Genomic DNA, 15348 nt, shown 5'->3' on the forward strand with positions numbered 1-15348 from the left:
ATCGAACCAACCGGTAGATAACCGAGGAAAAAAAATTATGGATTAGTCCCTGAATTTTCTTCTACTGTTGTTTATATTTGGTAAGTTTATACGGGGTAATTATGTTTATAAATATGCTTAATGCATTTAACTTAATAGCTTATAGCATATTGATTATATTTTGAAATGGTATTGAATTGTGCAAAGGTGAGAAAAGAATTGAACTTTAAAGAAATGGCTTGATATGTTGATAGAGCTCGGATGAATGTAGGATAAGATACAATTTGCATGCCAATAGGGTTGATTGCGCTAGTATGGGATATGTGTAAAAGATGATGTGGAGTAAAAGATTTGACGGAGATGTCACAATTTAAGTTGGAATACTACATTTGTTGCGAATTATCGAGCTTTGCATTACGGTGCCATGGTGTGGTGTAGTTAACACTCTTTTGAGTCATTTGGTATGGTGGAGGGATGAAATATTATATGACATGATAATGTGCCTATGGGCTTTGCACTACGGTGCCTTGGTGTGATGTAGTTACATGCGTATTTATATATTATATTTTAATTTATCGGGCTAACTGTTTAAAAGAAAATGTATTGATTGTTTCCACAAGATTTATGGAAATAGATATGTTTATATGGCCATTGAAATGTTATATGATTGAACAGAACAAATGATGTGTATATGTTTAACAGATATTTGGAATTGACATTGAAATGAATGGATGGTTAATAGTTTATATGTTCAAAAAGCTTACCTTGTAAATGTGACATATTGTGACAGGGATATAGATAAATTAGTTAAATTCAATGTATATTACTATGAATTGAGGTAAGTTATCATTTTAAATTATATGAACTTACTAATCTTATTTGAAACTTACTTTGGTTCACTTTTTGTAGTTTTCATTTTACAGAACTGAACTGCCAGATCATCTTGAAGATCACACTATCCAGCCTCTATTTTGGGTATTCTTTTAAATACTCATTTTGATTATGAGTCATGTAATAGGAGTTGAATTGTATATAAGTGTTTTGTAAAAGTAAAGTGTGATTTGTGTTGCACAAAGTATGTGTGCTTGTTGGTATGTTGATGTGTTTGATCATGGCTTGAAATAGTATCCTTAAAGATGGTTATTAAGTTTGGCATGTGATGAAATAATATGAGTATTTGGTAAGTTTGATTATGTTATGCAACGATGGAATATGTGAGATTTTGTTGGAGTATATGGCATAATAGATTGATGTTTGAATTGGATGTTATAAGCATGGCATGTAAAATAGTTTTTGGTGTTAAACCTATAGGTGGTTATATTGGTAAGATGGTTAATGATAAGTGATAGAAATTTGGCATTTTGTTTGTACATATGGCACATGCACAGCTATGTTTTAACTTGGCATGAAATAGAAAGTACTTTGGTATTGATTTATGTTTGTGATGGTGCTTTGAGGCATATTGGTTAGAAGATTAGGAAATGGATATATGATATGTTTTGAGTTGAGTTGGAAATGGCATAATGAAGTATGTGACTTGTTTGTATTAATGTTTAATGTTTAGGTTATTAAACTTGGTGAAGAGGAAATTCTATATGATATGGATAATTAGTATTGTAATTGGTTAATTCATATTTTGGCATGATTGTTGGTTGGTTCTTGTACAAGTTGTGTAGCCATTTAGGCATTACTTGATTCATAGGCTTATTTGGTACATGATGAACAGTTAAAATGACACATGATTGTTCCACATTGGCTAGCACACGGACATGTACTTCACACGGGCTGGTCACACGCCCATGTGGGTACTGTAGGTTTGGTAATTTTTGAACCACACGATCACACTTAGTTATACAAGCATGTGACCTCTGTTTTCATGTTTGTCCTTTGTTTTAAAAGTTTTAATTTGGTCCTTATTCAATTTCGAACTTGTTTTAGAGCTTTCGTAAGCTCAATTAGAACTCAGATTAGTTCATAAGTCATGTTTTGTATGGATTATGAAATGATTAATTGATTTTAAGTCTGAATTGCATGTGATATTCTCAGTTTTTTGTGGTAACATCTTGTAACTCAGATCCAATGATCGGATCAGGTATGGGGTATTACAGTTTTGAAGTTTAGGAACCAATTTAGAATAAAGGTTATTGTTTATGGATGTCAAGTGTAATTAACTCTTATTAATAACTGAGAGAAAATTAATAAAACGTGCTTTTAGGTAATCTTATATTGCATTAACCAAACATAAAAATTTCAGATTCCAACCAAATGAATCAATGACTTAAACAAGTGAATTATCAAATCAAACTTATCATTTGATAGAGTTTTCAAATACATAGAGCTTGGAATATAATCATATTGTCAAAAAGATTTAATTTTGACCCGTTAAATTTTTTAATTTAACTCGAACAAATTTATTTAATTAAACCCAACTCAAATTTTTAATTTGAAAATTTTTCAAATAAATTTAAAATGACAAAATATAACTTACCTAGTCAATTATATTTGATGAAATGCTGACCTTTAACTACAACCACCCCATCCACATTGTGCTAATCAACTGCAAAATATTAATGAGGTTGGTATGTGGAGTTGTCTGAGATGAGTTACTATCATAATTCATATCATATGCCAATGTTAATTTTTGCCCTCAACGAAGCTGGAAGATTCCGTTGTTATAATTATAATAAACTCTGTTGCCTGAACCAATGGCAAACTCACCCGCCCCCGCCAAAAAGGGACTTCGCAAGAACCAATAAGATCAGCTGGATATTGCTCATCAAGTTGTGTTGCAGCTTTTTCATTTCTATTGCTTCAAGTAAAATGATTTTCAGCTGTCACAATCATTAATCTGCGCTTATTTCTAGTCAAAATAAAGGTTCTAGCGACTCCATCAATTTTATCAAAGCAGCACCGCCACTTTTGGCGATAGTTGCCTTTGGGTAAGGGATAAGAATATTTTTATTTCTCCTCACTCACTCTCAAGGAATGCCCCACTTCCATTTCACTAACCCATGTTTGCTTGCTTTTCTAGCTCTTTTCTTTTTTCTTTCAATCTTCACTTCTAATGCTCTAATAATTCTACTTTTGTTCTTTAAGTAATAACTCATAAAATCACCTCCAACTTTGTCATTTTTTTCCCTTTTCATTTCGTGTTTACATGTTAATCCAATATAAGATGTAATCCGAGACGAAATCAAAGAAACTTTTTAGGGGCTGAAATTAGATTATAACTTTTATAACAAAAAAATATAATTTTATTATTTTAATAGATTATATCTTTATAAATTTTAAAAGATTAAATTAGTTTTTATATTTTTAAGAGACCAAAATACAATTTTACCTTTATTAATTTAAAATTTTAAAAAATTTAAAAAAACTATATAAAAATTTTCATTTTAAGGTACGGAGCACTTGCCAACCCCAATAGTACGAACGGCCTTGAGGTTAACTTATTTTCTTTTATTAATACAAATGTGGCTTAAAAACAAAACAATCGTGAAAGCAAATAAATAAATAAATTAAAATTTATTTTTAATTATTTTAATCATGAAGGAAACGTGTACCAAAAATTTTATGTAGGAAACAAATTGGAAAAAATAATCTGACCTATAAATTTAAAAAATTATGAAATGGATTCAATTTTAAGATTAATTATGAAAATAACTTGATTTTTACAGTAAAGTTGGCGGCACCATCCTAAATATCCTCTCTATCATTCTTTAATCATTACAAAAAAATAAAATAAAAATAACTTTTTTTGTGGTGCCTAATAAATTGACGGCACTGGACTGAAGCATGTAAGGGCAAAACGTTTAGGGACTTGATGAAGTAATTACCCTTTTTAGATTGACTTAAAAAGGGTGCCACATGCACCAAATTAAACTTTTGATCTATTTGCATGGTAAGTTTGTCTCCTTTTGAAATTTAATTTAAAGAACCCTTAAAAGATATAAAAATAACAAAAATAAACCCTTTTCATTTTTTATCTTTTTAAAAACAATAAACTTAAAAACTATATAAAATTATTATTTAAATTATTCAATATGTCCCTCAAAATTTGCTATTCAAATATGTTAGGAATTAATCGAAAATGTTTAAATTTAGATAAACTTGAGCAAATTTTTGAAGGATATATTTGGATAATTTAAATAAAATTATATATGTTTTTGTTTTGTTTTTAAAATATAAAAAATGATAAAGGTTTATTTTGTTATTTTATATCTTTAAGGACTATTTAAATTTAATTTCAAAAGAGGATAGACTTAATGTGCAAATAGACAAAAAGTTTAATTTGTGCGTGGCTTTTTTTATCGGCCAATCTAAAAAGGGTAATTACTTTATTAGGTCTCTGAACATTTTGCCCTTGCACGCTTCAGTCCGGTGCTGTCAATTTGTTAGGCAATACAAAAAAAAAAGTTTTATTTTTTATTTTTTGTAATGATTAAAGCATGATCGGGGGAATTTTTAGGGTGGTGCCGCTTCGGAAAGTAGCAACACTCAACTCTACAGTAAAAATCATGTCATTCCCATAATTAATCTTGAAATTGAGTCATTTTCATAATTTTTTAAATTTATAAGGTCAAATTTCTAAAAAAACAAAAAAAAACCTTCCATGGTCGATTTTTTCCCTTTTCTGGGTGGAAGGAGAGACAAAGATGGGGGAAAGATGAACGAAGATAGCAGATGTGGAAAATTTATTGGTCAACATGACATTAAATTATTGGTTGGAGCAATAGGTGATGTGGTAGGAAGTACCTACTTAATCATTTTTCTTGCATAAATGTATGAATTCTTCTCTAAATTATTAGTTGGTATCTGTAATATTTTTTCATCAATTTGGAACTTATATTTTATTTTTTCATCAATTTGGCCCCTACACTTTAACTCTATAATTTCCATTACCTCAACCCAAATTTCTGTTAAAAAATTTCAACCAACCAATGACGCTTTCCCACGTGTCAAAAAAGAGAGAGTAAAAACTCACATACAAATTTTTAAAAACATAAAAAAAACTAAAAACCCAAAACATCTTAAAAAATAATTTATTTTTGAAAATTATAAGTATTAAAACTTCAAAAAAATTTAAAAATCATAAAATTTTAAAAATGTGTTTGTTTTGAATTTTAGGTGAAATATTTTAATAATTTTATAGTGATTTTTTACTAAAAGCTCAAAATCCTTTTTAAAAATATTAAAATTTTCGTAAAATGCAAAAAAAAACCCATAAAATTCTTAAAAATTTCATAAATTCTAGAATTTTCTAGAACCCTTAAATTCCAAACAAATAATTTTTAAATTAATGAAAATTTTAATTCTTTTTAATTTTCACATACTTATAATTTATAAAAAAATTATGATTTTTAAAAATAGTTTGTGACTTTTTAGTTTTCATAATTTTATAATTTTAATAATTTTGGGATTTTTATTTAAGTATTTTTTACTCTTTTGACATGTGGCAATGTGACATTGATTGGGTTAAATTATTTTAAAAGAAAAATTGAATTGAGGTAACGGGTTATACAAAATGAAAGTTCATGGACCAAACTAATAAAAAATAGTACAAGTACCAAAATGATAATTTAACTATAATACAGGGGCCAAAAGAAGTATTAAGCATTTATTAATTTTAGAATCAAATAAGATCCCACTAAAACAACATATTTGAACACTTAATTAAATTTTAATGAAATATAGAAAATAAATGATATTTAAAATACATAAGAACATTGTATGTCGGCCTTCAATATATGAAAATTTATATTAATAACGTATTTTTGTATAAAATATTATAAATTTATATAATTTCTTTTATACATAACTCAACCAACCCTTAATTATTTCTTAAATTATCAAAGAAGATTTGTATTAAAAAAGAAGCTTTTATGTTAAAAAGCCTTTAATAAACTATGAAAAAATTAATTAAGTCCTTCTGTTGAATTCACGCCCAATTAAGTCCCTATCGTTAATAAAAAAATTAGTTAAGTTCTTTCGTTAACGGTTTCCGTTAAAAAAACTGACGAACCAATTAGACAATGACATGTTGTAGCTTCTCATTTAATATAATATTTTTCCCATAAAAATAGATAAAATATCAGGACAAAATTATAAAAATTATTGAATATTAAAATATTATTAAAATTAATATAAGATTATAAAAATTGTTAATAAATTATAAAATTTTATAAAATTAATAAAACATATTTAAAATATTATAAAAACGTATAAAAATTCTTAAAAACTTATAAAAAATAAAAAAAATTACTAAAAATTATAAAAGTTATTCAAAATATTAAAATTGATATAAACTTATATAAATATATATAAAAAAGTCATAAAAACATAAATAGGATCGAATCAATCGGTCAGACTAGTTTAACCGAAACCGACAAGGGTACTAGTTCGAAGAAAGTCATTAAATTGATTAACCTGGGAGACGAGCAGTTGAACCAAATTTTTTTATTTTTTTGATATTTTATTTAATTAAATTGGATGGACCAGTTGAATTGATAAACTGATAACCTGATCGGTTCAACCATTGGTCCGATTTTGAAAACCTTAGTTAGAATATTTCATATTGACATATGCTAATAGTTGGACAATTAAAATTTATAAAGTTAATGAAAAAAATCAAAATTAAGTATTTCTGGTATATTTAGATCGGTGATCGAGCCGATCAGACCACTAGTTTGTCAATTCGACCAATTAGTTTAGTTTAATTAAATAAAAGATTAAAACATAAAAAAATTAAAAAAAATGGTTCAATCATTCGGCTCTCAAGTCAACCAATCTAATGGCTTTTTCAAGACTAGTACCCTAGTCCATTTCGGTCTAACCGATTCGACTGACTAATCCGATATAGTTCAAGTTTTATGATTTTTTTTAATAATTTTTATACATTTATATCAATTTTAATAGTTTAAATATTTTTATGATTTATTATAATTGTTTTAAGAATTTTAAACGTTTTTATCAAATTTTAAATTTTTTATTAATTTTTTATAATTTATTAAAGTTTATCAGATTTTTTAATAATATTTATAAGCATATATTAATTTTAATAGTATTTTAAAAAATATTTTTAATTTTAATAATTTTATAATTTTCCTTTTTATATTTTTTAATATTTTTATGAGAAAATATTAGATTAAATTAGAAGCTAATGTATATTAATTCGTCAAATTTTTAATAGTAAATATGGTTAACGATGAAAATCGTAAACAGAAGGACTTTATTAAATTTCTTTATTAATGATAGAGACTTAATTTATATAAATTTAATCTAGAATTTTTTCATATTTTCTTATACATAAGCCTTTAAAAAATTATGAAGAAGATTTTATAATCAATTTAAAATAAAAATAGTAATAAACATTGTGGAGGCAGCCACCAAAGAAGGCCTTAAATTGATGCAGTTAGCAGTTAAAGAAATATTAAACCGTCGGGTGTTGCAAACATCCTTCATGGTCTGCCCCCTGCCCTTCTTCACTGCTTTGCTTTTGGCCTTTTAAGTTTACAAGCAAATTGATACACTCCTCACGTTTTGTGATGGGCATGTGAAACGTCACTGACAAAACCCCAAATCAGTGTCGGCGCTGCTTCACTCACCCTCGTGAATCCTCCCTTCCTACTAATGCTACCATTTGGCATTATAAAATAAAGCACAAAACCAACCCCAGAGGGAAGAACCACCACCACAGTTCCACTTCCAAGCCATGAGACCCTCATCTCTTCTTTTCCTTTATCTTATTTTTTTCCATGGGTTTTCCCCTTTGGTTGAATCCAGCTACCTTGACTACGCCGACGCACTGTCGAAATCCATTCTGTTTTTCGAAGGCCAACGCTCGGGTTTTTTGCCACAAGATCAACGTATAGGATGGAGGGGTAACTCGGGATTGAGCGATGGGTGGATGTACAACACGGACTTAACCGGCGGATACTACGACGCCGGTGACAATGTCAAGTTCGGGTTCCCGATGGCGTTCACCACCACAATGTTGGCCTGGAGTGTGATTGAGTTCGGAGATTTAATGCCGCCAAATGAGCTGAGGAATGCGCTTGTGGCGATTCGTTGGGCCACTGATTATTTACTCAAAACTGTGTCTCAGCCTAACCGGCTTTTCGTTCAGGTATTAATCACCTAAAATTTATTGTTCTGCCAGTGCCTGCCTCTCTTCTCTTTGCCTATGTCCTTTCTGTTTGGGCAAGGGCAATATGGAAACTTCAGTTCACTGCCATTTACGTAGGTAATGGCTCCAATCATGGTTGTCGTTTTCAAACCAAATTTCCCTCTGCAAATCTCACTTTTTCTTTCTTGGGATGCGCATTTGGTTGTAGATCATGGGAGCCGGTATTACTCTTTAGAAAACAAAAACTCGAGTTTGGGAAAGATAGATTAGATTAAACATCGAATTCCATGTTTGTTTTAACTGTTGAAAAGACAAAAAAACTAATGCTTATTTTTTTAGTAAAATATATAAAAGATAGATTAGATCACGTGCGTCTCTATAATTACAAATAAAGAAATTAGATGATGATGCTGGGGTGTACTGTTAATGCTAAGTTGGAATCTAAGACCACTGTCTCCTTTTTTAAGCTTTTTTTCTTTTTTAAAGACATTGAATTGGATGGGTCAAGTTTATCGGTCCCCATCGTCCTTGATGTTCCATATAGATAGGATGTGTAGCGTCTCTCACGCGCTCTATGCTACCACTTAAGGTTGGGGATCCAAATATAGACCATAGCTGTTGGGAAAGACCGGAGGATATGGACACGGCCCGGTCTGTTTACGCTGTGGATGCACCGAACCCAGCTTCCGATGTGGCAAGTGAAACGGCGGCCGCTCTCGCAGCTTCATCAATGGCGTTCAGATCAGTAGACGCAGGATATGCGGATACGTTGTTACGGAATGCTGTTCAGGTTTTCCAATTTGCCGATAATTTTAGAGGTGCTTATAGTGACAATGCTCACATTAGGGACGGTGCCTGCCCATTTTACTGTGATTTTAGCGGATACCAAGTAAGTAGAAATAATTTAAAAGAAACATTAGCAAATATAGATTCGAATTGGCTTAATTTGATTATGTGATTTACATAGGATGAATTGCTATGGGGAGCAGCATGGTTAAGAAGGGCTTCACAAGACAATTCCTACCTTAGTTACTTGGAAAACAATGGGAAAACCCTTGGTGCTGATGACAATATTAATGAATTTGGGTGGGACAATAAGCATGCTGGATTAAACGTTCTTGTCTCCAAGGTTAACCCTCAGTTTCTTTCTTTCTTTCAAGTTTCAAGCATTGAATCAGTAGTTTGTATGTTGAATTAGGGTGTTCCCCTGTTTTCAGGAAGTGCTAGATGGAAACATGTACACTCTTGAATCATACAAAGCCTCAGCTGATAGCTTCATGTGCACATTAATCCCCGATTCATCTTCATCCCATATCGAGTATACCCCTGGCGGCCTCATCTACAAGCCCGGAGGCAGCAATTTACAACATGCTACCACCATTTCATTCATCCTCCTCGTTTACGCTAAATACCTCGATCGGACTTCACAAACCGTAAACTGCGGGAACGAATTCGTGTCTCCGGTTTTGCTTCGGATGCAAGCAAAGAAACAAGTTGATTACATCTTAGGTGAGAACCCGATGGGATTATCGTACATGGTTGGTTATAGCAACTATTTCCCGCAACGGATTCATCATCGTGGCTCTTCACTACCCTCGGTTAAAGATCATCCTGGGTTCATTGCTTGCAAGGACGGTTCCATTTATTTTAATTCAACCAACCCTAACCCGAATGTTTTGGTTGGTGCAATAGTGGGAGGGCCTGGAGAAGATGATGTTTATGGCGATGATAGAGCTGATTTTAGGAAATCAGAGCCCACTACTTACATCAATGCACCATTTGTTGGTGCTTTAGCTTACTTTGCAGCCAATCCCAATCCTAGTTAGCACCAAATCCAACTACATTCTGTACATATTTCATGATCTTTTTAGAAGCTGGAAAAAGGTCTCTCTTCTTGAGTGAAGCAAAAGAGGGAAGAGGCTAAGCCAGTTCACCATCTTTTCTTATTATTACTACTATTGTTATAATTTTAAATATTGAAACACAAGAACTCCTTGTGATTTTTCTAGAAAGAATCTTTACATTTTATTCATAAATTAGACATGAAGCTAAATTTGTGAATATAGGGTTTCTTTTCGTGAATTGAAAATGAGATGTGAGTAAGACCATTGGACCACCTAATTGGTTGGCATAACAAAACTTTGTAGGATACTTGGGAACATCAAAAGCTGATTAATGAAAGAGTTCCTCCTACTAATTAATCCCCCAAACATTCTTACGTGGGATGGATGCTCATATTTCCTTTTTAAAAACAAAATTAACTCATGTATCAATATTTTTGCATTCCATACTTTAAAAACATTTATATATTCGAATTGGATCAGATGTAATGATCCGGCTGGCTCCATCTATGATTAACCTACCGCATGGACTTCCAAGTGTAGATATATAACATATCGTAATGAACCAACCATCTTTTTGTCCCTGTCCTACAGCAGTTGGGGCATTGATTTTATGTGTCACCTACCATGATTTATGTACAATCGAAGACTGATTATCATCCCCATCGGCCCATATTCATGTTTCCCTCTCTCTTTTTACTCCAATACTCTTACCTGCCATCTTAAATGGTCTCACAGCCTTGCCGGCAGAAAACAAGCACACCGTGTAGATCCGTAATACATAGCATTGCAGTTTCCTCATTATTATGTAGCTCTCAGTCTTTTAGGTAGTTAATCCTAATCTAAGGTCCCATCTCCATCGGGTAGACATGTGATGGTATGGTCGAAATACCTGTGACAATGTTACCTAATTTCTGTCTTTACATGTTTTCTCAACAATAATGGTAGGGGGCCTTGTTTTCATTTTGGTTAATCATTGTCTTTTATTTACCAAATGATTTTGTTTTAGCCTGACAGGTTTCAATTAATTTAAATGTTGGTTCAAGTCCATTTTTTTGGGTTGCAATTTAGAAACAACAAATCTTGTCCTAAGTGTAAAACTGGAACCGATGAGACAACCAAATTAGAACTTTGAACTCCATTAATGAAACATTCTTCATACTATACATGTCAGAATTTTAGTTGTTAATGAATGATTGCTTGTATTAAAGAGGAACATGTGATGATCTTATTATATAAAACAGATGATTAATGACTAATCACATGCTTGCCTATGTAGAATCACGAGGGAGAGGGACTCACTTGTTGCTCAGATAAGTTTAGATCGCATGTTACGTAGTTATTTATTTATGTAATTACAGCTGTTTTCATTTTCATACATGAAATTGGTGAATGGTGAGGAAGCTTGTTGAAACCAGCAGGCAAACTAAATTTTTAAATGCTTGATTGTGGAACCATGAGAATTTATACAAAATTACTAAATAATTTTGGATGTGTATTTTTTTTTAAACAAAGTGAAATTAAGCAAACTAGGTTTTGATTTGATGGTAAGGTTGAAGAGTAAGGGAATTTCGAATTTGATGTTTGAATCTCATCCTATGTAGACGTGTGAGTTTTCTTATTTATTCCAGTTTCAGTCGAGTTTTTTTTTTTATAAGGGGCAGGAGATATTGCTTTAGGGGGCAAAAATTAATAATAAAATTTTGGGTTAATGTACAATTTTATCATTATATTATTTATAATTTTATAAATTTTGAAGAGATTAAAGGAGTAAATTTACCATTTTGAAAGGAGAGAAGGAAGGGTTAGAACTGGAATTAGAAGTTAAAAATTCAATACAAAGGGTTAGTAATGATTACATAAGTAAACAAAAATTAAAGGATATTAAAGTAATATCAATGGTATTGAAGCAATTAAAAGATATGGGTTTAATCAATGTATTATCCAAAGAATGATTACTAATAGGAATTGTATAAAAGAAATAAAAGAATTGGTTAGAATACATTGGTAGGTAGTTTTAGGAGTTAGTAAGATTTGATTCGATTAAAAAAATCGATTTTTTTAATTTTGAGTTATTTAATTTTTCTAGCTAATTTGAATAAATAATTTGAATTTTGAGTTCGAGCTAAGTTAAATTTTACAATTGAATAACTTGAATAATTAGAACAATTCAAATAACAAATTGGTGCAAATACCCTTTGATTTCATTAATTTTGAAACTATGCAAATTGGTCACTCTCTCAACAATAATTTCAAAATAATTTTAAAATTGAAAATATTTATAAAATTTCAAAATTTATATTTTCGAAAAGTTATACTTTTAAAAAAAATCTAAAGAATATATAGAAAAGTTAAAATTTTTAAAAATTTCTAAAACAGTAATTTTAATATCTAAACAAGTTAATTAACGATTCAAGTTTATCATACTAAAGTATATTGTTCTTTTTTTCTTTGAAAGTTTTTCAAAATATATATGGTTTCAAATTATGTGTTTTAACATGAAATTAATTATATTGTAATGTTTAATTTTTTAATTTAACTCAAATAATTTCACTCAATTTGACTCAACTGGAATTTTATTTCACTAGAATCGATTCGAAAAACTTTCAATCCAGTTAAGATGATAAAATAAGACTCATCAACTTGATTAATTCAAAATTCTTTTTACTCAATTTGATTCGATCGAACGTCCATTCCTACTAATTCTCAAAATATGGGCTTCATGATGTTTATAAATTTGGAAACAGCAAAGTTAAGGCTACCCCACTAAACTCTAATTCAAGTCTCAAGTTGGACTTCTATCCGGTTTCATTAGGTGGGGCTTAGGGCTCAAGCCATTCATTTACTATGATATTTTTCCCCACTTCAACAGTATTAAATTAAATTAATTTTTTTAAAGGATTATTTTTTTGTTATAATTTAGAATCAGTGTTAGAATTTTGATAGGTGTTTTAGTTTAATTGGCATTGATATTATTGTCAGGAGGATATGAGTTCGGTAATGCTAAAACGCATCATCTTCCTATTTAAAGATTGGAGAGACTATAAATAATTATAGATATTATATAAAAAATATATATGATAAGAACCTATATTAAAATTAATGTTAAAAAATAAAAATAAATGAGACACTTATTAATGTCTATGAAAATTTTACTTTCCAATTGATAATACTCCTTTGTTAAATTAGAATATGGAGGATAATTTTTCCATTTAATTGAGGGCTAGTTTGACAATGTTTTTGAAAATTAATTTTGAAAAGTGTTGTGAAAAAGTACTTTTGAAAAGTTTAGTTTAAAATTTGAGTGTTTAGCATTCTTTGTTAAAAAGTACTTTTGAGAAATAAAATGTCCATTTTAGACATGTTATTATCAAGTAATAAATATGCATTTAAATAATATTTAAATTAGTTAATATTATTATATTTTAGTAAAATATAAAAAAATTATTATAACTTGTTGTTAATATTTTAATATATGAAATATAAATTTTAAATATTTTAAGCAATAAATATTAATTATTTATAAAATTTAATTAGAATATATAAATTATATTTTAAATATTTAAAATAACCATTAAATATTTGTAATTAGTATTTTAAAAAATATTTTTTATTTTTAATTAATGATTTTAACACATTTATAATTATGCACTAAGAAAAAAAGAGAAAGTACTATGTTATTGGAGAGATGAAAAAGTAATTAAGAAGCAAAAATACTTTTGGCGGAGGAAAAGTTAAAATTTTAGCTTATGAAAAGCTAAATATTTAGCTAAAAACAGCTTGTTTAACCTTTTCTTTCAAAAATATTTTTAGAGCCGTAAGTACTTTTTTAAGCACTACTAAATGACCACTGAATAGGACTCATATTAAAATTAGTTTTTATTATATCGTTAAGTTTTCAACATAAATGACAAAACTAGTATATTTCATAATGAATTTGTTTTTAATTTTGGGAATGAAAGTGATAAGTTTTCATTAATTATATATATATTTTTTAATTTTTTGGGCTAAAATATTTTAAAAAATATATAAAGAAAACGTTTAATGCAACTAATACAGGTATAATAAACTTTAATAGAAATTATAGTAAATACCGTATGAACGCTTGATAGATAGTCAAACTACATAAAAAAAGAGCAAACTACCATCTAACTAAGAGCAAAGCAGGACTCAAACCATATTGCAGACGAAACTAATTTGTTGAGACTAAGGCTGCTAGCAAACAAAACACATTGAATCGTTGAACCCCTTTCTAGTGTCACGGGGCTAGACCTTTCGTCTTGCAAACCGTGCGGCCTTAGGCGATTCGTTTGCTCCAAACTCGCCTAAGTCAGCCTTTACGCCCAAAAGTGAGGATTCCTTAGAACTCCTCCAAGGCACCAATTTGTATAGCGGAAGCGATTGTGCCAAAAGAAGCTACAAAAGAACAATAGAAAGCCAAAGAAAGAATGCACACAAAGTGTTTGAGTAAATACTCAAGAATTCTATTACTCTTAAGAATTCAAGTTACAATGGATGAGTACAAATGAGGGGGAGGCTCTCTATTTATAGTTGAGCTCCCCCAAAACCGACGGTCAAGATACATTTACATCGACGGACGAGATTTACTATATCCCTTGATTTTAGGGATTTACAAGATTTGCCATATCAAATCTAATCTAATCTTTACAAGATATGGTTCTCTCTATCTTCTAAGATTAGTTACCAAAATTAGCCTAAGTTGTCATATCTTTATCATCGGGCCAACCAGGCTTCAATCTGACAGGCTTCTTCAATAGTTCTCTAAATCGGGCCAGTTCTTGTGGGCTAAATGTTCCCCATCTAATCGATGGACCTCTATGGGGCGCTTCTTGTGCCATGGTACCGGGCTTTGCACATTGGCTCGTAACACTAGGTCCTTGCTCCGGTGGTAATAGAAACAGCATTGCGTACCTAAAAACAACAGATGCACAGTTGCAAAAATGAAACAAATTAATCAAAAACGAGTCACTAAGGGTTTGAGAAATCGGAACACATACCCACTCAGACTCAAGAAAACGAGGTCCTCTAATATCGGAAAAAAGAATGGGAGGGGAAGAAAAAAAGAGAGTTTAGAGGAAAGAAAGAAAACGATGGGTGGTGATCAGGGATCACCCTACCAATCGAAAAGCATCGGGCAACGAGTGAAGGAAGAGTTTCACGAGGTAGCGACCCACCGGTGAAGAGAGGGAAAAGAGACCAAAGGGGAAGAAAAAAGAGATGAAAGAAAAGAGACAATGGAGGAAGAAAAGGGAGTGGCCGCAGCTGGCGACAAAAGTTGGGCAAAAAGTTCTCTTCAGGATTACAAAATGGAGAGACTAGATGGTTAATATATTTGTCTCTCATTAGAATTATGTGTTGAAATAAGAGATTTTTAGAACCATA

General features: G+C 30.4%; 1 protein-coding gene across 2 annotated transcripts; it reads left to right on the forward strand.

The window, feature by feature from the left end:
• Positions 1 to 7388: 7388 nt before the first annotated feature.
• On the forward strand, positions 7389 to 10119 carry LOC105762891 (endoglucanase 24). 2 transcript variants are annotated; one of them, XM_012580850.2, is made up of 4 exons: positions 7389 to 8104; positions 8649 to 8993; positions 9072 to 9233; positions 9322 to 10119. In XM_012580850.2, the coding sequence occupies exons 1-4, from the start codon at positions 7691 to 7693 to the stop codon at positions 9928 to 9930; spliced, it is 1530 nt and encodes a 509-aa protein (XP_012436304.1). In that variant the 5' UTR covers positions 7389 to 7690; the 3' UTR covers positions 9931 to 10119. The 2 variants fall into 2 exon arrangements, with proteins under 2 accessions (XP_012436304.1, XP_012436305.1); XM_012580851.2 differs by having other exon boundaries at positions 7395 to 8104; positions 8694 to 8993.
• Positions 10120 to 15348: the final 5229 nt, after the last annotated feature.

This window comes from Gossypium raimondii, chromosome 12 (assembly GCF_025698545.1).
Source record: "Gossypium raimondii isolate GPD5lz chromosome 12, ASM2569854v1, whole genome shotgun sequence".
Classification (NCBI taxonomy): Eukaryota; Viridiplantae; Streptophyta; class Magnoliopsida; order Malvales; family Malvaceae; genus Gossypium; species Gossypium raimondii.